This window comes from Mustela nivalis (assembly GCF_964662115.1).
Source record: "Mustela nivalis genome assembly, chromosome: 14".
Taxonomy (NCBI): domain Eukaryota; kingdom Metazoa; phylum Chordata; class Mammalia; order Carnivora; family Mustelidae; genus Mustela; species Mustela nivalis.
Window position 1 is genome coordinate 90,044,817 of NC_139033.1, and position 22,446 is coordinate 90,067,262.

The following is a 22,446-nucleotide window of genomic DNA, read 5'->3' on the forward strand; positions in this document are numbered from 1 at the left end:
AGAGTTTTAGAGCTCTCTTCCTGAGGAAGTTAAGTTTGTGTCCTGTAATACAGATTTCCTTTTTCAGCATGTGCTCCTTGGGTAACTTCTAGTGCTGTGTGCACTGTCACTGTATAGCAGCAATAGAATTGCAGACTTGACTGGCTAAATCTGTTGCCCGAAGCCACCCACACTTTATTGTATGTTTGAAATACTTGAAATTCTGAGATCCACTCTACCCAGTGGAATCAACATCTCTGGATTCTCTGGCCAGCATGCTTTCCCATTTTGGCAAAACACTTCTTGGTGTAAGATACACACACTTTATCTTAACCAGAAGATTGAGAAACATCTTGGAAAGGTATTAAAAAAAAGACCATAATTTAGTGACCATTGACCCCCCCGCCCCCCTTGAATCTCAAATAATAATCTTAGAGGATAATGAGATTCTCTCCATATCCTTTGATAATTTACAATAAGTAGTTGCCCATGGTAATTCTAAGCAGAGGATCTAGTGCTTATTGTGTTCTTACTATGTGCTGGTTACTGTACATGCTGTAGGTCGGAGCTCAGTGATTCCCCATAGCAGCCGTTTCTATTGAGGAAATGAAGGTCCAGAAAGGTGTAAGTAACTGGCCCCTCTGTCACAGCTGTTGGTAGCAAACATGGGCAATGAACCCAGGCAGGCATTGTGACTCTAGAACTTGCCCTCTTAATCGTTTTGCTCTACTACTGAGCCCTGTGGGAGGGTTAGAATATTTTCCATTTTCTAAAATGAATGCCAAAGAGGTTTGCCGACAAATTCTTCCAAGGCAATAGTTTTCACTGATTCCCATGTTCCCATAGTCTTTAAAGTCTCATCTTCCAGAATAAATTTAAGTTTAATAAGCTACTCGAGATTATCCATGTTGCTCCAGTTGTTTTAACTGTCTAGAATAAAAACTATTAGCTCTTAGCAAGCCTGACTCTTCATTGTCTTCTAGAAGTGCCCTGTTCAGCCCCTAAGGTTCTTTTCTTCTTATGATGTGGGATTGCCCGTAACCTGTTTCCTGAGCATAGCTCAGCTCTGTCCTGTTTAGAAGCATTCCTAGACTACTTTTATTCTTCCCTAAACTTCATCACTTTTTGTCACATCTACTCATTTTAACACCTGATCATGTGTACTTCATGTCTGTATATTTGTCTTATACCCTATTTACCATAAAAGTTTGAGTATGTTTCTTTATGATGTTCAGTATGCACTTAATAGTGGATGGTGGGGAGAGAGGACAGACTGTCCGGCAAAAAAATTTGAAGCAAGGCAAGGAAATGTGTTGCAACCTTTGAGATGGTTATTTCGGAGAAAAACTTGTAGCTCTCCTGAGACTTTGTAGGAAGGAATACACTGACCTCTCCTTTTGTTGTTTTTTCTCCCTTCTTGGGGAAAATTAGCTTTACTGTTTTATTCTTTATAAGCATTATATCTTCACCATCTCCAGTCAGTCCTGAATGACAGAGAAGTTATAAAACCATGCCCCTGAATGGTCTTGTTCCCCAAAGACTGAAACAGCAGAGGTTTAATTGAAAATCATTTAAAAATTTCATGTAGTTCCATTTAAGAGCTCATTTCTGTAAGCAAAAGAGTCATTTTCCAGGAACTAAAGTTACATTCATGTTTAAAAATGAGAAGTTTAGGGGCGCCTGGGTGGCTCAGTGGGTTAAAGCCTCTGCTTTCGGCTCAGGTCATGATCCCAGGGTCCTGGGATTGAGCCCCGCATCGGGCTCTCTGCTCCGCGAGAAGCCTGCTTCCTCCTCTCTCTGCCTGCCTCTCTGCTTACCTGTGATTTCTCTCTGTCAAAAAAAAAAAAAAAAAAAAAATCTTTAAAAATGAGAAGTTTAAATCACCTGAGAATTCAAAGATTGATTATATCTGATGATTCACAACAGAGCATCTTTGCATAAGTATACATAAGAAATTAATAAATACCAGCCCAATATAGTAATTCATTCTTAATTCGAGAATTAGTCACCAATGGAAAGGTTTTTCTTTGTGTGTAGTTTTAAGTCTTCAGTTTTGCACAGTTCAGAGTTTTCTAAATAGTGACCCTTTTCCAGGGGAATATCAGAAATACTTCTGTAATGCATTGTTTCCTTCTTATGGTATGTTTCTCATTGGTACTCTGTTTCGTTATGTGGAAAACACTTCTTTCCTTCTCTCTTTTTGTTATTTCTCCAAAACTTTAAAGTCTTGTTTTATCTTCTGAAAGTTAGCCAATTTGTGTCTGGTTATTTTACTCCTTCCCTACAAATCAGGATTTGAAGTCATTTTGTAATTTTTTCCTGTTGTTCTACCCATCTTTTCCATCTCCATACCCACCACGTTAATGCAGGTTACCATTATCTCTTTCTTTTGAGCTTTTCCACTTGTTTCCAGACTGATCTCTTGCCACCCATTCTTTTGACTCTTATAAATGTGTACGAGTTTCTGTGTAGACATGTTTTTATTTTTTGTGCGTATGTGCATACGTGCACACATACTCACTCATTCTCTCTCTCTCCTAGTTGGAATTATGGGGTCAAATGGTAACTCCTCACTTTTTGAACTCCCAGACTGTTTCCAAAATGACCGAACCATTTTACATTCCCCTCAACCATGTGGGAAGGCTCCAGTGTCTCCATATGGTTGCCAGCACTTGTTATTATCAGGATTTGATTTGTTTTTGTAATAGCCATTTTAATGGGTGAGAGGTGGTATGTCAAGGTTCGGATTTGCATTTCTTTGCCAATGCATGATGTTGAGCATATTTTCACGTAATGTTTATTGGTAATTTGTAGATCTTCAGAGAACTATCCGGTCAAATCTTCTACCTGTTTTTTTAATTGAGTTGTCTATTTTAAGAGTTCTTTACATATTCTAGATACTAACCCCTTGTCAGGTACATGATTTGCAGTTTTTCCCCTGTTCTGAGTTTTCTGCTCACTTTCTTGACGGCATTAAAAAGTTTATAATTTTGATTAAGCCCAATTTACTTCTTTTTCATTCATCATTTATGCTTCTGGTGTCCTATCTGAGAAACCATTGTTCAGTCCATGGTCCCAAAGATTTATATCCACATTTGCTTATAAGAATTTTATAGTTTTAGGGGCGACTGGGTGGCTCAGTCAGTTAAGCATCCAATTCTTGATTTCAGCTCAGGTCATGATCTCAGGGTCATGAGATCGGCCCCACACTGGGCTTCATGCTCAGCAGGGATTTGCATGAGATTCTCTCTCTCCTCCTCCCTCTGCCCTTCCTCCCATTTGAGCTGGATCTTTCTCAAACAACAACAACAAAGAATTTTACAGTTTTAGCTCTTAAATGTAGATCTTCAGTCCATTTTGAGTTAATTTTTCCCTCCATCCACTCTCGCCCTCTCCAGTTAATTTTCATTTACTAATACGACTCTACTCTAATACTTAAGAACAAAGAATGTTCTTAAGACTTAAATCTGGTGGTGTCATTCTTCTCCTTAAAGCCTTTAGTAGCTTCTCGTCATACAAAGACTAAAACCCAAACTCTTTGGCTTATAAAATGGGCCTCATTGTGATCTGTCTGACCTCTGCTCTCCTCCCCATCCACATCTTATGTCCATCCCTCTGTTCTTCCTTCACCACAGTCTAGCCATGCTGGAGGCCTCAGGGTGACCCAGGCAGACCAAGTCTTTAGCAATTTTAGGACTTTGGGGCCTGTGTCTTCATGTGGCTGGCCCTCCTCACCCTCAGCTCACCATTGTATTATCACTTCCGCAGGGAGGCCTTCTTGGGCACCCTTAAACACGGTGCTCACAATGTCCTGTGCTCTCTTCCTCGACTTTACTGCACTTCTGGAGAGGTAATTCACTCCTTTTGTTATTTTCTGCTCTGTTTCCTGCTGATTTCCCTAGAAGGTGAGCTCAGAGTAGGAGTTGTCCATTTGCACACTTGTTATTTATGTAGTCCCTGGCATACTGGACACTCAGTAAATAAATACTTGAGTGAATGAATGAGTGAGGTGGCCATGTATTTAAGGTATATTTCATTTGATTATAAAATGAAAGATTATTTATGGCAAATTAATCTCATCTTCATATTCTTCCATATGTTTTTCTATATTTCGATGTTTACAGTAGGTTGTAGGATGGAAAAATAGAACTGTACACTTGGCTCATTTTGTTTATAAGTGGATGTAAAACTTTCACAGGAAAAATGCAGTTTGAAATGATTTGCCAAGATGTTATGTCTCAGGAACAGATTTTTTAAAAAAAGAATGCTATTAGGTCAGAGGTTCAGTGTACATTATGGTCATTTATTATATATCTTTGAAACCATATAAGCTCTTTGTTTTACTCTACCACTATGACAGAGTTGTCTTACACTTAACAGGTTCACAGCCATTGTTGTAGAAGTTAGATCTTCATGTTATCTCCTGTCAACACAGTTGATGGAACATTTTTGTTGAATTTTACCCTGAAGTTAAATGTTCTTCATATACATTTAGAGTTGGGATGGGAAAAGGACTATGTATGGCAAAGAACTTTTTGTGCTCTTGGACATTATTTTATGCCTGACTCTTAGACAAATCTAGAAGTGTTTAGCTTGAGTTAAGTTCTATCATGATCTATCTATCATATCAAGGTTTGTCATGAGAGACTATTTCATGATTGTTGGGAGAACAAGAAGAGGAATGTCCTTATACATCTGTTTTTGAAGGCCTGTCTCTCTTTTGTTAATTCACTTAATATTTGTTCTTTTTCTGAGACTCTAAGCTTCTAAAACAGTATTTCCTTGGTAAGTAGATGATAGAAAACCAATGTGTATGCTGTCAATTATATAAATGGCACATTTGCAGCACCTTGTTAGGAATATTTTAAAGTTGCCACTAATGAAAATTTATTTTCTTTAAAGCAGAATTGAAATTTAGTTTTATTTACTCCATGTATGCATTTTCCCTGTGTTTAGCCCATAATGAGATTCACTGAGGGGAGAGGTTTGTTAGTGTTTTTATGTTAAATGTAGAACGCGAGTCAATTTGAAATAACTATCTCAGAGGTTTGGTCATTCTTAATTAAGTCAAAAAGTTGACTCTTGGAATTCACATAGTGGAAAAGTATCCTGGTGGAAGTAAGAAAATAGGCATTTGGGAGCAAAATGAAGACATGTTAAAACTTTCTTTTAGATTTGGCTCTTTCTGGCCTTTAGTGACTGCCAATTTTCTGTTTGGGTCAGTAAATTTTAGAGCTTTTGATGAATGTTTAAGGTTTTTAGACTATTGGGCACTATGGGAATAAATAGGATAATTAAAATAGGTTTCTGAGCTGGTATGTAGCTTTTTTCCTGCCTTTTTCTTTTCTTTTTTAAAAAAATGTTTTTTAGAAGTTTTATTTGTCAGAGAGAGAGAGAGCAGATGCACACACAAGCAGGGAGTGCAGCAAGCAGAGGGAGAAGCAGTCTTCCTGCTGAGCAAGGAACCCTATGCAGGGCTTGATCCCAGGACCCTGGGATCATGACCTGAGTCGAAGGCAGAAGCTTAACTGACTGAGCCACCCAAGCATCCCTCTTTTTTTTTTTAAGAATTTACTTATTTATTTGCCTGTTAGGGGGAGGGAGAGAGAAGGGGGAAGAATCTTTAGCAGACTCCTCACTGAGTGCAGAGCAGGAATCCCAGGACCCTGAGAGCTTAACCTAAGCTGAAACCAAGAGTAGAATGTTTAACCAACTGAGCCACACAGGCACCCATTTCCTGCCTTTTTTTACATTAACCACATGAACCACTGATAGAGCTGTTGGTCATACTTTGAGATTGATAGGTAATCTTGTAGGTATATTTTAAAAATCACCCAAACGTGTTACATTATACCCAGATGAGACCTCTCCCAGTTAAAGGGATTTTGGTTTCAGTACTTGAGGAATGGAAGAAATAATTAGGATTTCAGGTATTCATTGACTTTAAATGTGAAAGAATTTTCAGGTAGCTTGGCTTTATTTTGGGGAGGTTGTGCCCCTTTGCATGGATCTTCCCTAGATTTGAAAAGAATGGGTGCTCGAAGAATTAGTTCTCCTTTATTGTTATCTTTTCAGGGTGTAAAGGCATAGGTAAATCTTTTTATGCCATGGGACTCTTATTTATAATGTCATGTAACAGTGCTTCAGCTTTTCTTTGCCAGTGGTTTAATTTGCCACAGTAGTGGAAGCTCCAAGACATGCACATGATTTTGTGTACTGAAGAGGCAACGAAAGGGCTGTCCAGACTACCTTTTCTGTTTTTTTTTTTTTTAAGATTTTATTTATTTATTTGACAGAGATCACAGGTAGGCAGAGAGGCAGGCAGAGAGAGTGGAAGGGAAGCAGACTCCCTGCTGAGCAGAGAGCCCAATGCAGGGCTTGATCCCAGGACCCTGGGATCATGATCTGAGCAGAAGGCAGAGGCTTTAACCCACTGAGCCACGCAGGTGCCCCCAGACTACCTTTTCTATAATTGCACGGCCTCTGGCTGGTGGAGGTTCCTTACATTCACCTTACTTAGCTTCCAGAATTCATAGGGATGCTTCTGGCTACCTGCTCCATCTTAGTACAGAGGCAGAAGTCCTTTCTGGGCTCCAAGTCTCCTTAGTTTGTTCTTTTTCCTAACTTAGGAAATGAAGTTGTATGTGTCGGTTCTCAGAGAAGCAGTTCTGATACAGAAAAAGTATATAGGGCTTCAAGTTGAAGGAGGTAGTTTTGATACGTAGTTATTTAGCCACTTAAATGCTGGTTACATGGAATAATAAATGAATGTGTACCTTGCAGTGCTGTTGGAAGATACAAGTGAAGAAAGGCACGTGAAAGTACTCAGCTTTATGTCAACTTATAATTAAAGAGCAGTACCTACTGTTTATTGAGCTCTGCCTCTATTACACAATGTGCTAATAAACACATTATAGGATTATTTGATTGAATCCTCCCAATAACCTTGCAGAGGAGGTAATAGGAACAGTGTTCAACTCATGGGGAAGTTCAGAGAGCCAAGTGATGTGTCCAAGATCACACAGCTTCTAAATGCTGATGTTGGGATTTGAATATGATCAGTATGAAAAGCCTGTGCATGTAAAACTGCTTTCTTTAAAATCATTAGAAGTCATTCCATTTGCATTTCTCTGAAGACGGAAAAGACTGATTATTCCATTTGTTAACTAGTTTTGTTTTCTATTTGTAGCGTGTCTGTGGATGTCTTTTGCCCACTTACCTTTGGGATCTTTGCTGATTACCCGAGGAATTGGCGCAAACTCCTCATGTATTATATACTTAACCCTTCTCCCACCATAGTGGAGGCATTCACTTTCCAAACATACAGAATTTTATACTTGGATATGTTTTAAGATCTCCTTTCCATCTGGGTTCTTCAGATGGTCACTTTTAAGTTTATTCTGCAAAATGTATTTGAAGACTTTTATTCAGAGATACTCCCATATTTTAGGTACTCTTTCATGTTAAACAATGAATGTGATCTCACCACATGCACAGTCTGAATAGCCTCAGTTAACTCTCAGATTTCACTTTAGGGGAATAGAGCAGAAGCCAAACACAAAATTGTTTCTTTTTTTCCCCGTTACATCTTGTATACAGCTAAATGTCTTTAATCATGTTGTTTTTACATTAATTTTCCACTTGATTACTTTGGGAGTGAAACTGAAACCTATTGTGAATAATCTTGAACATGGGTTCATGAAACTTAGAACATAATCACCTTTGATGACAGTACTCTTTGAGGTAGCCCAATAGATGTCAACAAAAAAGTGATGGTACTATTGAAAATATATTCACTGTTCCTCTCTTCACAGCAAAGTTCCTGCATTCGTCAGGATGATTGCTCCAGAGGGCTCCTTGGTGTTTCACGAGAAAGCCTGGAATGCATATCCCTACTGTAGAACAAGTAAGCCTGGTTGCTGGCAGTCATTCCACCCCGCTGTCCCACTGCTGATGAGGAGAGGGACTCTTGGTTCCGATGCCTTTGAGAAAGGTGGCGCCCAAGAAAGTCCTCTCTGGGTTCTTGGGTAGTCCCTGCAGGTGCTGTGGCAGAGGGGAGATTTCTGTGTTCCTCCTCCAGACCTTTGTGAGGGCATTGGTTCTTTTCCAGAGGTCCTTGCTGACTGTACTGGCTCCAGGGGTGAGACCTGAAAGTCATCCACACTCAGAAGTGTCCTTTGGTTTAGTTTTAATAGTATTTTTCTCATATTGCCACATATAGTAGAATAGGAATATGGCAGACTTCTGAAACAGTTCCCCTGTTGTTTGCTAAATTGGCCTTAAAGTGATCTATTGCTTTTGTGAAATTATTCTACCATTGTTTTAAAATTAGATTATTCACTCTAATCTAAGGCAGACTGTAGTATCCCTTGTGTAGAAATTTTTACAGACATAAACTACTAAATGCTCTGTGCTTTCAGGTAGTTTAATCATCGTGACTTAATAAATAATATGACCGATTGTTTTGACTTGGATTAATATTCTGAAATTTTTCCCCTTTTATTGCCCACCTGTCCATTATGCCTCAGTTGTAACGGTGAGTAAAACTATTTTTGTGTCACTTATTCTTCGTCTTTAAATTTTGCTTTACATAGTAATTATTTTCAGTCTTTTCTTGCTTTCTAAATTCAGACTGCCCGCTGCTGCCTGGTCCTTCTCTGTGCTCTTTCCACCAGCCTACACTCCACCACATGTTCCCAGTGTTAATGGGTTTTTTCCAGCCTTGTCTCAAAATCTCCCTGTCGACTTTGTTTGCTTCTGCTACTTCTTTTGAATGCTGTATTTGCTCACCAAACCTCCCAGCTTCTTTAATATTAGCCCTGCATGCTGCATGACAAGTAGGGTGGTTTAAATTATTTAAAAGCATGCAGCATTTGGTTTGCCTGAGAAGTCCATAAAAACAGGTAGCTAATGATTCTTGGTCACTTGAGAATTAGTCTTATAGAGTCAAAGCACGGATGCTTATGCTGGGGAAGGCTCCTGCAGACAAAAGCCCCAAAGAACCGGTGAAGGATCACTGTCATTTTGCTGTTGTGTTTTCTGCAGAATGAATATATGAAAGATGATTTCTTCATTAAAATTGAAACATGGCACAAACCAGACTTGGGAACATTAGAAAATGTAAGTTTCAACTCTGGGCTTTCAGTGCAGAAGCCCCTGGAAATGGGAATATTGTAGTCCATTCTGTCATCACCAGAGTGATGCCACCTGCAGGAGACCAATACCTGGACACACCAGGGCATGTCCGATTGCAGTGAGGCAGGCCAGCGATCAGCAAAAAATGGGGCTTTCCCTCTCAGCCTCCTTGCTTTTGTGCGAGAGTGGACGGTGGGGAGAGTTGGTGTTTTTTATCAGCACTCTTTACCTGGGACAGGGAGAGCAGAGATAAAATTCACAAGCCTATTTTAACCATTAACTTTAGGTATCTTTCATCTTTTCATCTCTGTATGTTTGTCAGAGCTACTCTACAAAGCAAAATTGATGCTTTAATTTTCACCTCCACTCTGCTTTGCAGGGTTGATGTCAGAAAAATGGCCAAAAGGTGAATGGGAGGAGCAACTTTGAATATTTTATAAAAATATTGACAAGCTTCTTATTTTTACAAGTTGGAGCACATTTATTCCTCAAATGTCAAGAATATCACTTAAGACTCATTGTAATCATTAACTTTTGATAAGATGTATCAGAGACTTAGGGAAGGCATCTGGTATTGATCGGTGCCTTTGGCCCAGTGGCTGTCCAAAGTGTGATCTCTGCAGCAACATCTGGGAACTTGTTAGATATGCGCGTTCTCAGCCCTCACCCCATACTTAGTGAGTTAAAATCCCTGGTGGTGGGGCCCAGTATGCTGTGCATTGTGGTGCACGCTCCAGTTTGAGAGCCCCAGTTTGAGAACTACTATTCCAACCTTACCCTGTGCTGTTGTGGTAGATAATGCTTTTATGTGATTGGTGCCAATTAATAGAACTTTTTATTTATAATTGGTAGTATTTGACTTGAGTTTTTCTTCCAGGTGATCATTTGACATTTCATAGTGTTTTTTTCATAGTAATTCTAAAATTTCGAATCTAAATGAGATGATTGGATGTGTTTTAGTCTGTGTATGAGTTGATCTGCCTTTTTCAGCTTCCAAATGGACAAACTTTGGCAGTGTGTAAACAGTTCTTAATTGGTTCATAGAGGGAGTTTTCTAAATAAATGATTAACATGAGGAATGGAGGAATTGCTTTCCTATCAAAACTGAAAAGCTTTGGGATAATCAAATTCAGAATAGGTTTTAAACTTCCCAGTGCAGCTTCTTGAAATCTAATTATAATGTTACCTTATGTTTGTCTAGGACTTAAAGGTTAAAAGGAATTGGTCGTGTATTACTGGGTTAAACATAGGTTAGGTACATTTTGTTATATAATTCTTCTCTAAGGACAACCAGAGAATAATGATGACAGATTTCTGTTAATTGGGCAGCATCCTCTCACACCACCCCCTCCACTTGCTTATTTTTTGGGTATACAAGGGTAACATAAGATTTCTAGATCCCTTAAGGCTTCAGATCGCTAATTTAATGAAATAGCTATCTGGATTTTTAAAATTATTTGTATTGTGGTCTAAAAGACTCAGAGAAAGATTACATATGTAAGTGTAGTCGTTTGTTTAGTAAGAATAGTCTACGGTTTGTTGTGTTTCATTTCTCTTTGTCATTTATAGGTACATGGTTTAGATCCAAACACGTGGAAAACTGTTGAAATTGTCCACATAGATATTGCAGATCGAAGTCAAGTTGAACCAGCAGTAAGTACTGCATACTCCCCATTGACATTTTAACCTGTTGCCTCTTACATTTAAAAATGATCATCTTTCTTTCTTTTATGGCCTGCGTTTCTACACTGCAGGGAGCCTGGAGTTTGGGTATGGGTCTGTGCAGCAAAAAGACCAGAGAGTAGGAGAGAGGGTTATTTGTTTTCTTGTGTGGGTTTCACCTTTGCACAAATGATCCCTTTGAGAAATCCCAGTATGTCTGAGATATATAGAGATTTCTTTTCATTGGCAGGGGTGGGGTGGAGACTAACATTATTTTATAAATGAATTCTCCTTTGGGCTTCTATAAATAATGTGGGTCCCTTATACTTTTAAAGTGTGATTGAGAAACCTGAACAGTTGTGTAGCTCTCTAATCTTTACTTTTACTAGATGTAAATATTCATAGTCTAGGCTTTTGACTTAATATCCACCCCCTAGAAGTGAAGACCTGCATTCTCCCATAGTAAGACCCTTTTATTACTTTGCCACAGTTTGAAAATACTAACTCAGTTCTTAGAGTATGCTGGTGCTGCTTGCTTTTGCAGGGCACAGTTGTGGACTTTTCCTATGTTAAGACAACCATTGACCCTCTTTATGCTAGTGTAGAGAGCAGAAGTTTTGAGACAAGATTTCTTCTGTCATGGTAAAGCCTAGCATGTTCAGTTGGCATTTTTATTTCATGACTTTTCCATTTCATTTTTAGTGCTCATTGTCTGAACACGAGTAGTGTTGTAGGCTGTACAGAAATAGAAATAACCCAAACACGAAATGTCTGTTTTTGCTGTTGAAATTTAAAGGTAAATCTTCTAGGGGCCCCAGGTTGGCTCACTGGGTTAATGTCTGCCTTCATCTCAGGTCATGATCCTGGGGTCTGGGGATTGAGCCCTGCATTGGGCTCCCTGCTCAGTGAAGAGCCTACTTCTCCCTGTCCCTCTGCTTGCCGCTCTGCCTACTTGTGCTGTCTCTCTGTCAAATAAATTAAAAAAATATTTAAAAAAATAAATGAAGATTACATTTCTAAAACCAAGGTCTCCCACCTTTTCTCTGAAATTGCTGGGTTTGAGACTGCCAGCTTTGACCCTCTGCTAGGCTGGGTTCTGTTCTGGTAGGACTCCCCTCCCTGATTAGAAATGTGAGCACTAATGAGGGATCCTTGTTGTAGAACTTCTTAAATTTTAGTTGTGCTATGATTTGACATGATTTCAATTTTAAGGATAATTATATATTGAAATTATATAGGACTTTGAAATTATATAGGACTTTTATTTTAATCCTCAGAAGTGAATGTATGTTCTGTTTTAGAAACAGTATTCAGATGTCTGTTTTGTCCTTTTATTTCTCTTGTCTTTTCCAGCCATGTTTACTGCATGTGAAAGAATGACGGTAGGAGGAAAAATCCTTGGTAGTGAGCAATGAGTGAGTTGGTTAATGGGCTAGTTCAGGGTTGCCTACGTGCTTGGAGCAGGTCACAAGATAATGGTGAGCGGCAGTATGGGTGTCCCAGAGAAGGCATTCAGGTTTTATTGTTGGTGTTTGAAAAAGTCGTATCAGCCAGACAAAACGACCTGATCTTGTGGTTCATGGGTTTGCATTTTAGGTTGTTCTCCAGCAGAACACAAGGTACCTTTGGTTTTGCTGGGGTCATAAGAGTTCTTTGTTCTTGTTCTTGGGCTAAAATGGATGCTCAGTCAGTGTTTGCAGGCATGAATGCAAGTAGATAGAACAGTTAAGGCTGATTGTGTAAGAGCCCCAGAGGCCCCTGGTTTCATTCCTTCCAGGTCTCATTCCTTCCACCCCAGCCTAGACCAGTGAGGAGAGAAGGCGCTGCTGGCCTTGAGGGGTGTGACAAGGGCACTTGAGATTGTTGCTTCAGGTGGAAAGCACTGCACATGCAGGGGCCGAGCGGGTGCTTCCCTGTGTGGGATGTTGTCTTGGATGGATACATGGGGAAAGAGAAGGGATTGGGCCCGAATGAGAAGGGTCTGTATTCTGAGTCCACAGAGCCGTGACTAAAAGCATATGTTCTGAAACTAGATTGGCTTTGGGTTCAGATTCTGAGGTTCTTCTACCTCCTTCTACCAACACTACCATTCAGTGTTGGATGGGTTGCTTTCTCTCTCTGTGCCTGTTTTATCTTGTGTAAAATGGGGCTAATTATCTCACAGCATTAAATGTGAGCACTGGAGCAGTGCCTAGTTTACCCAGTGTTCACCATCATTGGCATTGTGCAGGGGTTCTGAGAACTCTCTTCACACCAAGCATTGTTTGGGGAGTAAATCAATAGGTATGTGTGGTTTTGTTTTTCAGTGTTCACATCTCCTGTTTGCCAGTTACACTGTAGAGATTAGTAAGATACAAACTTATTTTAAAGTTGACTGAATTCCCAGTACTTTATTTTATTGATGAACTATACCTAGCATTTACCATTTTAACCATATTAAAATGTACAGTTCAATGGCATTTAGTACAAGTACCTTCATACCATCACTGTCCAGTTCCAGAACATTTCATCACTCCAAAAGGACACCCTGTACCTATTAACAGTCACTCTCTACTCCTCCCTCCCCCCAGCCTTTGGCTACCATTAAGCTGTTTTTGTGGACTTAAGCTATGCTGGATAATTCATAGAAGTGGAATCATAGCAATATGTGACTTTCATTGTTGGCTTCATGTACTTTAGGCTGTTTTTATCCCCACTGTGGTGTGTGTCATTACTTCATTTCTCTTTATGGCTGATAGCAGTCCAGTGTATGAATATACTACCCTTTGTGTATGTATTCATCTGGGGAGGAAGGTTTGGGTTGTTTCTACTTTTTGGCTGTTGTAACTAGTGCTGCTGTGAAAAACTGTGTGATCATCTGTTTCTCAGTTGTGAATCCTGGAAGTAAAACTAATACCATGTAGGGATTCTTAGACCTTTGGATATAAAAAAGGAACCCTGACATGCATATTTGGTGCCAAAGGGAACTCTGTGTGCTAGGAGGCAAGGGTATCCTGGGCAATTTGAAGCCTGGGGATGAGGAACAGAGCATTGAGCTGCCTGAGGATGTGTGAAGGCTGAGGGGATGTGGGGTGGGGATGGGTTGTGGGGCCAGTGCCCATTCTGGCAAGGAGGTGGGGAAGGAGGAGGGCAGGGACCTTGGGTCTGCCCTTTTCTTCTCCTCCTCCTCTTCTTCCCATACTTTGGGAGGTTTGGGACATTCACCCTGACACTCGCCCTTTTGGTTCTACCCCATCTATTTTTGGCCTTGAGTATAATTTTGTTTTGTTTTTTAAGATTGTATTTACTTATTTGACAGAGATCACAAGCAGGCAGAGAGGCAGGCAGAGAGAGACAGGGGGAGGCATGATCCCTGCTGAGCAGAGAGCCTGATGTGGAGCTTGATCCCAGGACCCTGAGACCATGACCTGAGCTGAAGGCAGAGGCTCAACCCACTGAGCCACCCAGACGCCCTGAGTATAATATTTATCCTAGGAATTAGCTTCTAATGCAAACACTTGGAACACCTGGCTATCCTTACTGCTTACTAGATCCAGTTTGGTTTTCTGTTGCATTTATTTGTTCTTTTGATTCTGACCGCCTCCCCCCTTTTTTAAAGTTTTTATTTATTTGAAAGATGGAGAGAACAAGCTCAGGAGCACGGGCAGGGGCAGACTGAGAGGGGGAGAGAGAAAGAATCTCAAGCAGACTTCTCTCTGAGCTCAGAGTCCAAACATGGGGCTTGGTTTCATGACCCTGAGAGCATGACCTGAGCTGAAATCAAGAGTCAGACACTTAACTGACACTTAACTGACCAAGCCACCCAGGCAACCCTTGATTCTGCACTTTCATGTTCCTTGAAAATTTTGATCTGTGGTGTTGAGAAAGGGAAGTTAAGCATGTATTTGCAATTCTCAAATGACAGTGTTTTCATAGCAATTAACAGGCAGTGAGTGCCTGCTCAGGCTGTGCTCCTGGGGTATTGCGGTAGTAGCTGTCCAAGATTGGGATAGAACCTTTGAGAGGCTTGCAGTCTGGGTGAGACAAGCCCACCACAGTGAAGCAGTGAACAAATGGCAGAGGCTTATGCATGGTCCAAAGGGCTGCAGGGTTTTGGAGGAAAGAGTAAACGATCTATGAGGACAAAAATCTGGACAGACTGTATCGAAGAGTCGTACCAGGAGGGAGAGTAGGATTTGATGGGTGGAACAGTCCACCCCCACCCTCATTATACTTTATTCTCTAACCTTCATTATTCTGACATACTATAAATTTGTTTACTTATTTTTCTCTTCTCCCTGAGTAGAGATTGAAACTCAAAGGGAAGAATCTTTATATTTTTAACTTGTCTCCCCAGCTCCTAGAAGAGTGCCTGAGCTATACATAGTAGGTTCTCAGTGAACGAATGTGGTGTAGGGAAGCAGGGGTGTGGCTCTGTTACCTGACACTGAAGGGAAAGTTGGAATAGTTTTTAGAGTTAAAGGGGACCTGAGCTACTCAGGCCACATTGCTTTTGAACAGTGCTTTGCATAATCCTAAGAATTTCTTGGAGGCCACCAGTTTCTCAGGCAGTCAGGATGGAGCGACTAGAACTGGGGTTGAGGAGTTCCCTCTGTCCCCCTCTCCAGCACAGTTCTGTCTGTCTGACATTAGTCTTCACTGTGCAGTTTGCTTTGAACACACAGTTCTGCAGCTACAGAAAGTTTGATTTCAGGGCTAACCACCCTGTTTTACAAGTGAGGAAACTGAAGCCCAGATAAATTAGTTTCTCTCAATGTTGTTTAACCAGTGCCAGAAGTAGAAATTGTAACTCTTCAATCCAGTGTTCTTTCTCCTCACTCTTGGTTCCTTTGGCGCCAAGGCCCTGGGCTTTGTTGCTCTTCAAGCTGCTGTCTTCCTCTCCTCGCTATTTGTTCTGGCATGCCTTCTGGGACTTTCTCTCTGTCTGAGGCCCATGTGTCCTGTAAGACAGATTTCATTTTCTCCAGGGAGATTTCACCCATGTTAGAATCATCTACTGCTTTCCTCTTACTCATTTCATTGATGTATTTTGTTCTCCATGGTCAGAAACCCATCCCCTTTTCAGAGTGAGTACTTCATCAGTATTTGTAGAGTGAACCTGATGAGCTTGAGGATCCTGATGAAACTAACTTTTTTGAATCAAGAATTTGTATAAAATAAATTTGATGTCAGTTTGTAACACCTGGGTTGGAAACAAACACTCATACATTGTCCGTGGTAGTGTAAATCAGCATAACCTGTTCTGCAGAATTAGAAATGCATGCTTTTTGACCTAGCAGAATCCTATTTCTGAGAATTGATCTACTCGGGTGCCTGGGTGGCTCAGTCAGTTAAGCGTCTGCCTTCGGCTCAGGGCATGATCCCGGGGTCCTGGGATTGAGCCCCGCATCAGGCTCCCTGCTCAGCGGGAAGCCAGCTTTTCCCTTTCACAGTCCCCTTGCTGTGTTCCTGCTCTCTTTCTCTCTCTCTCTGTCTGTCAAATAAATAAATATAACCTTAAAAAAAAAAAAGAATTGATCTATTCGTTAAGTAACTTGTATAAAATAAGACTGGAAACGTTCTGGAGTCTAAATGTCTCCCTCCAGAAGAATTAAGGGAGTGAGCTCTACTTGTACTGTTTGGGAATCCTTCACAAGGTAATATGGCTGGAGAAAGATAAAAAAGAACATTATAGGATACTTCTGTTTGTAATATTGTAAAAGGGGTAAAATATATCTATGCATTTATTTGATTGCTCATGTATAGATGGTTGAGAACAATGTGTAAGATGGTAGGAAGCGTGATTCCTTCATGATCGGTGGTGAGGGAGCTAGATGTCTGGGGAACAGGGTAGAAGAATTGAGGTCTTTCAGAAATGTGTGCAAAGAATTGGGAATGGCCTCTTGCTTAGTGTATCGGTTTCCTGTTGCTGCCTGACAAATCACAAATTTAATGGCCACGTAACGCAACTTAATCAAAGGAGTGACAGCCCTTCTACATATATAGTCTCTTGGTGAGAAGCAAGTGACAGGTTTCACCTGTGCTCCAGGAGGAAGCTTATACAGGAGTATGATTCGCTGTGGGAGTCCTCTTAGGGGATGTCTGCCATGCCATTGGTCAATTTTTAGGAATTAAAACTTGCTTTCCAGGGATTAAAGAGACATTAGAATTGATAGTTTGGTAATTCTGACAAGACCAACAAAGTGGATTTTTGGTAAGGAAGACCTTGTGAAGGTGTGGTGATCTCTCAAAGTTCAGACTATGGTACCTTAACCCCCAGAGGTTTTGCTCTGTCTCAGTCAGTCTGAATCCATTGATTTTCATTTGGTTGTTAATAAACTCTGTTTTTTCCTGAATGAGCTAATTTTTCCAAAACTTCTTAAATGGTTGAATTTCTGTCCTGCCTATTACTTTAAAAGAAGTAAAATTAGTTAATTAGTAATTTTGAGAGGATAAATAGCCAAATCTCCTTCTCAATCAAGAGAAATATGAAATAGTGGGAGTTCATTAAACCCAAGAATTTGGAAGTGAAGCTTGCTTCTTTTATCTCCACCTGGTGGGGGTTTTCTGTCACTGCAGGTGGATTTAATTCAAATACAGCCCTAAACGTTTTAATTCAGAGTGACTGTTGATTACTTTTAGGATTTACTCTCTTTGCTGGGTTGCTGGTTTCAGACAGATTGTATGTCACTCTCGTTGTAGACTTGCTGTTTTTTTGATCATGCTTATGAACTGTACTTAACCATGCATAGAACGGATGTGATTGAAACTACAGAGTAACTAAATATTTCAGTGGATGCTTTGACATATTTATGTAATCGAAGGGTGACATTGTCACAATAACTCTAGGACTCAAGGATTTGTAGTAAAAGTTTGTCAGTGTGCCCCAGGGTCACAGTAATTTGCTTCAGAAATCCTACGTATGTTTAAATGTGTGGGTTATTCATTTTTTTGTTGTTGGTTAACTTTGGAAAGTCTGTATAGAGCTGTTACTACAGCCACCATTGTCTGTAATTTTCTAGAAGATGAGTGATTGCCTAGTGAAACAAGCTGAGGAGTCTTTTAAGTTTTCTGCCCAAATGTCCCCACTCATTTTCCTTTGGCCACTATACAAAACAGGTTTCCTATTTTGGGGGAAAGCAGCATTGAGGTCAGGGGTTAAGGTGTTATATCCCTTAACAAGGAAGCCTATTTCTACTTGGTATGTTGTTCTAGAAGACCACATCTCTTAAGCCCCCACACCCTCCTGGCCCCTCCTGCATTTCAAATCTAACCCAGGAAATGCTCCTGAAAAGCCTTCCTTTTTTCCTGCTACCCTTACCAAAGGGTAAATTGGGTACCCTTTGGGGGCCCAGTCTATACTGTACCTCATCATCTCTGTGTTTCCAGGATCTAGCAAGGTGCTCAATACAAGACATCAAGTGAACTTATCAACATAGATTTGGTGAATCAGAAAGAATTTGCAGATTTTTCCTTTGTTGTGTTTTAAAAAAGGCGGAGTGGGGAAAAGACCATTTGGAGGAATTGAGGTTTTTACCATTCAGATATTAAATGGACAAAATGCTACTCTATTTCCTTCTTTACTAATCCTGAGTGATGAAGCACATGTGATATGTCTTTAATTCTAAAAATTCATTTCTAAATGAGCAAGTATCTTTCTGTCATATTAAAAAGTGTTTTCATTAGACCAAACTGTAATGAGTCAAGGTTTTATCTAGCATACAAAAGATACCAGAATATAATTTTTTTTAATTTCTAAAGTTTTTGATACAGAACTGCAGTAAAAAAGTTGAGAATTCTTTAAATGTCCTGATGAAATGCGCATGTATATCTTCAACTCATTTCCAAAACTTACACAAATGAGTCAGTTGACATCTGCTTCTGCTTTTTTTTTTTTTTTTTTAAGGTATAAATGTGAATCTGACTCCTTTTAATCATCTCCAGCACTTTGCCTAAGTAGCCTTTCATGATTTGTATACAAAAGTCACTTCCCAGGAGAGGAAGGCTCTTTAAAGTGTAAGCTAAAGTATACACACGATTAACATGAGAGAGACCTTCGTTTTTGGAAGTAATTTGAAAGAAAATGAGCATGGTTTGAAAAAAAAAAAGAAAGAAATTGGAACCACATTTTTTAGTTATATGTAACCAGAAAGGACTGTATCAGTCTTCCTCTATAGTGTATATTTCCTCTGCAGTGTATGCTGTGTGACTTCATCATTTCCAAGAATTTATTTTCATAGAAATAATGTTTAATTGATGCTTTTAAGGCTCATAAGTCCAAAAGTGATATGGTTTCATATCCAGCTGTTTTTTAAACATCAGTAAGTAGGAAATACTAATGATATGAAACTGTGGTGATGTTTCACTGAAGATGATATGCCTGCCAGTCGTTTCTGGGTTACAGAAAGGATGTGCAGGGTGTGCTGTGACCGATAGGGTCCTTCTTAGGGACTTCCCGAAGAGCTTGAAGGGTCTCTCTGATTGTGAGTGACCCAGTAAGCTTATGTTTTTAAGATAAAGCTCAGATTTCATTCCTACCTCTTCCTTCTTTTGTTCTTTTTAGCCCCTCTTGTTACCCTCTTGTTGTTTCTCAGTCATATTTAGCCCAAGTCTCCATCCTTTCTCTCAGTCCCTCTCCTTTGCAGATACCTCCCCCGCACCCCCCCCGCCCCCGCCCCCCCAAGCCGGGGAGACTTGGGACAGGTGTGTCCTGCAGTGTGGTCCCGAGTGCAACAGCCACCCTGCAGCCCTGATGCCTGCTCTGCAGAGCCAGACTTCCTGAGCTGTGGTCCTTGGGTCCTCACACTGCTGAACTCTGGACCAACCTCTGTGCCACCTCTTGGCAGTACAACCCTTCTCCCAGCAGTTTTTCAGCATGAGCTTCTGGACCACTGTGTGGCTCCGCTCCCTAGTCACAGTTCTTTCCTTGATAACCTCACAGGACACAGGCATTCCCAGCTGAGGGGGTGGGCTGCTGATAAAGTTTGCCTTTCCTTCCGGTACCTGGAATTGCCTCCCTCAGTCCAGCCCACTTGGCCTCACTCTTCTTGTTTATTTTCTTTTGGAGAATACCCCCCACGGTGGCTAGAAGGCAGGTCTGTACATGTGGGAATCCCAGTTGTGGCTGAATCTGCCCACAGGTCCAGTTCTCTGAACATTGTTTGGAAGTGAAGAGGTTCTTTTTAGGGTTCTTGAGGCCCTCTGTGGAGCATTGTGACTAACTCCCAAGCTTGCCTCTCAAAGCCTTAAAACTAGGACTCTGGCCAAAATGCTTGAGGCCCTTTTCTTTCCAGCTGCCCAGGGACAGCTTGTTGGAAATGCAGATTTTTAGCTCCCTCCCTGGTCAGTCTCTGGGTGGCCTCTGGGCTCCGTCCAACTCTCTGGGCAATTTCTGCGCATGCTCACTTGGGACATGCCTCCAGTACACTATACCTGGTGAAGATTGTACAGTGTGCACTCTTCGAAGATTTTAAAAACGGAAGGAATCTCACTTGGAGGCCAGGATCCAAAATATTTACCCCAGCCTTTATTTTTACTGTTAAGGAGTTTGAGCCCAGGGGAGGTGCTATAACTTCTCTAAACCACATAAGTGCTAGAAAGGGAAGTTGGGGACTCTTCCCATCTCCCCTGGTTCCTGGAAAAAGCAGTTTCATCAGTGGCCTTGGTCACCTCCCATGACCATTGTAGACTCTGGGATAGTTTGAAATTTGCAGATGTGCAATAGAATAGTAAAAGGTTTAGAGCCCCTAAGATGTCTTTTGGTTTGGGTGCTTAACAGAGAACACCGCTCATGTGTTTTCTCATATGTTCACTTGGCAAATAATCTATTGGAGCTTGCTGTTTAATCTGTGTGTATAAGGTAAATATTTTTCTAGATAGGAGAATAATTGTGTCCGTCTAAGGGAGTGCAAGATTCTTAATCAGGGAACACTTTAAAGTGTTTCTAAGTGACTTGTAGTTGTTTGCTTGTTTAGCGTGGTGGTGCTAAGTTCCTCTGTACCTTGGGGTTTTTCCTTTTCTTTTCCCCTTTTCCCTCACAACTGATACAAACCAGTGCTGGGCTCCAGGCTGCCGCCAGAGTGAGATTTCAAGGACTGACTAGAACCTGGAAGCTTGGAGTTTTTGTACTTTATACTAAAAGAAGACCATGGCCCATTTTCATTGTACATTGAAAGATAACAATGGAATTGTTGGACTCTTCTAAACTGCTCACTTAAGCCATTTGTAGAAATCCCTTGGTAATCTTTTTAAATTTTTTAAAAATACTGTATTTATTTATTTATTTATTTATTTGAGAGACCATGAGAGGGAGGAGGGTCAGAGGGGGAAGCAGACTCCATCCTGAGCAGGGAGTCTGATGCCAGACTGGTCCTGGGACTCTAGTATCATGAGCTTAGCCCAAGGCAGTTGTTCAACCAACGGAGCCACCCAGGTGCTCCCTCGGTAATCTGTTTAAGGATTGTCATGTTTTGAGTTTGTTCTTAAAATTTGTGCTTTTTCTTTGTTCTTTCTAGAATTGCCCATTTGTTCTTTGTTTATGAACGATTTGTTGGTATGATTTGGTAGGCGGAACAATGCCCCATTTTAGTTGAGAGCAGAAATAATGCTAAGCAACACCTCATTTTCTGAAATCCCATTTGCCTTTGTAAATGAATATATAAAGGCCTGCTGTTCCTTGAATTTAGCCATTTTTACTTTGAACACACCATTCACTTGTTTGACTTTTGAACAGTCTGACACTTTTTAATTGTTTTAAACTGTGAGGGTATATTGTTTTTAGTTATTGCTTTTTTAAAAAGAGACTTCTTGAATGTCAGCCTTGGAATGCTGATGAAACTTGGTTTAATTTATTTAGGCATGTAAGTTTGGTCACACCTTCAGCAGTGCTTGTTTCTGGTGCTCAAGGAAGGATTCAGGCATATCTTTTCCTTTGATCAGACATTCCGTGAGACAGTGCCCAGATGTTGCACATTTGAGTATATTCTTGGCAACATATGCTTTACTGTATTGCCTTTAGAAAAAACGTTATAATTTTAAAAAAATGCAAGAATCATAAAATGCACTTTCTAAATCTTTAAGATTAATTTTTTTCTTTAAAATTAAAAACATGAAATCTGACTGGAAAAAGCTAAATATTAGATCAGACTTTGTGAAATTGTTAGTATTTGTCAGCTTTTGAGCACATAAATGACATTTTTGGGGATCAACCTAGTAGACCTTCCAAATTAATCTTTGATGGATGATAATGCTAGCAGTCAACACCGGTTCATTATCTCTCACAGCTTTCAAAAAGCTTCGCAGTTGTAGATGTTGCTTTCATTCCAGCTCTTGCTGCTTACTTCCTAAGAAGGCCTTCCTGCTTCTCAGAGCTGTGCAGTGGCTACCCAATTCTTTAGCCCTGAAGAGAGCTTTTGTTCATTAGAAGTCCATGGCTGAGATCCAGCAAGTCCGAGGAGAGTCTGTGTTTGCCAGCGCTGCTTCCGTTGTTCTCTTTGGCATGAGCAGACACTTGATCTAGTAAAGTACCTCTTCCTTTTACCATAAATGAACCTAGACACTCAGTTTCTATCTTAAAAGTTTGTAACATATCTCTAATATATGTGCGAGAGCTCCAAAAGCTCTTTGTTAAAGTGCGTGCATAATGAAGAGGTGAGATGCCTGACCCAGCTCCTAATTGTAATAGTAGCCCCC

General features: G+C 40.4%; 1 protein-coding gene and 1 long non-coding RNA gene across 3 annotated transcripts in view; one reads left to right on the forward strand and one right to left on the reverse strand.

The window, feature by feature from the left end:
• Nucleotides 1–22,446, forward strand: part of PITPNB (phosphatidylinositol transfer protein beta) — a 63,850-nt gene that overhangs the window by 11,658 nt on the left and 29,746 nt on the right. For both annotated transcript variants that reach the window (XM_082698172.1, XM_082698171.1), the window contains exons 4-7: nt 7,794–7,885; nt 8,508–8,515; nt 9,025–9,099; nt 10,684–10,767. In XM_082698172.1, the coding sequence (XP_082554298.1) occupies nt 7,794–7,885; nt 8,508–8,515; nt 9,025–9,099; nt 10,684–10,767 (259 nt within the window). The remainder of the gene's footprint in view (nt 1–7,793; nt 7,886–8,507; nt 8,516–9,024; nt 9,100–10,683; nt 10,768–22,446) is intronic.
• Nucleotides 5,534–11,778, reverse strand: LOC309847590. The gene is made up of 2 exons (XR_014302510.1): nt 6,229–11,778; nt 5,534–6,075 (listed from the first exon to the last, which is right to left on the reverse strand). It is a non-coding gene; the product is annotated as an uncharacterized lncRNA (long non-coding RNA).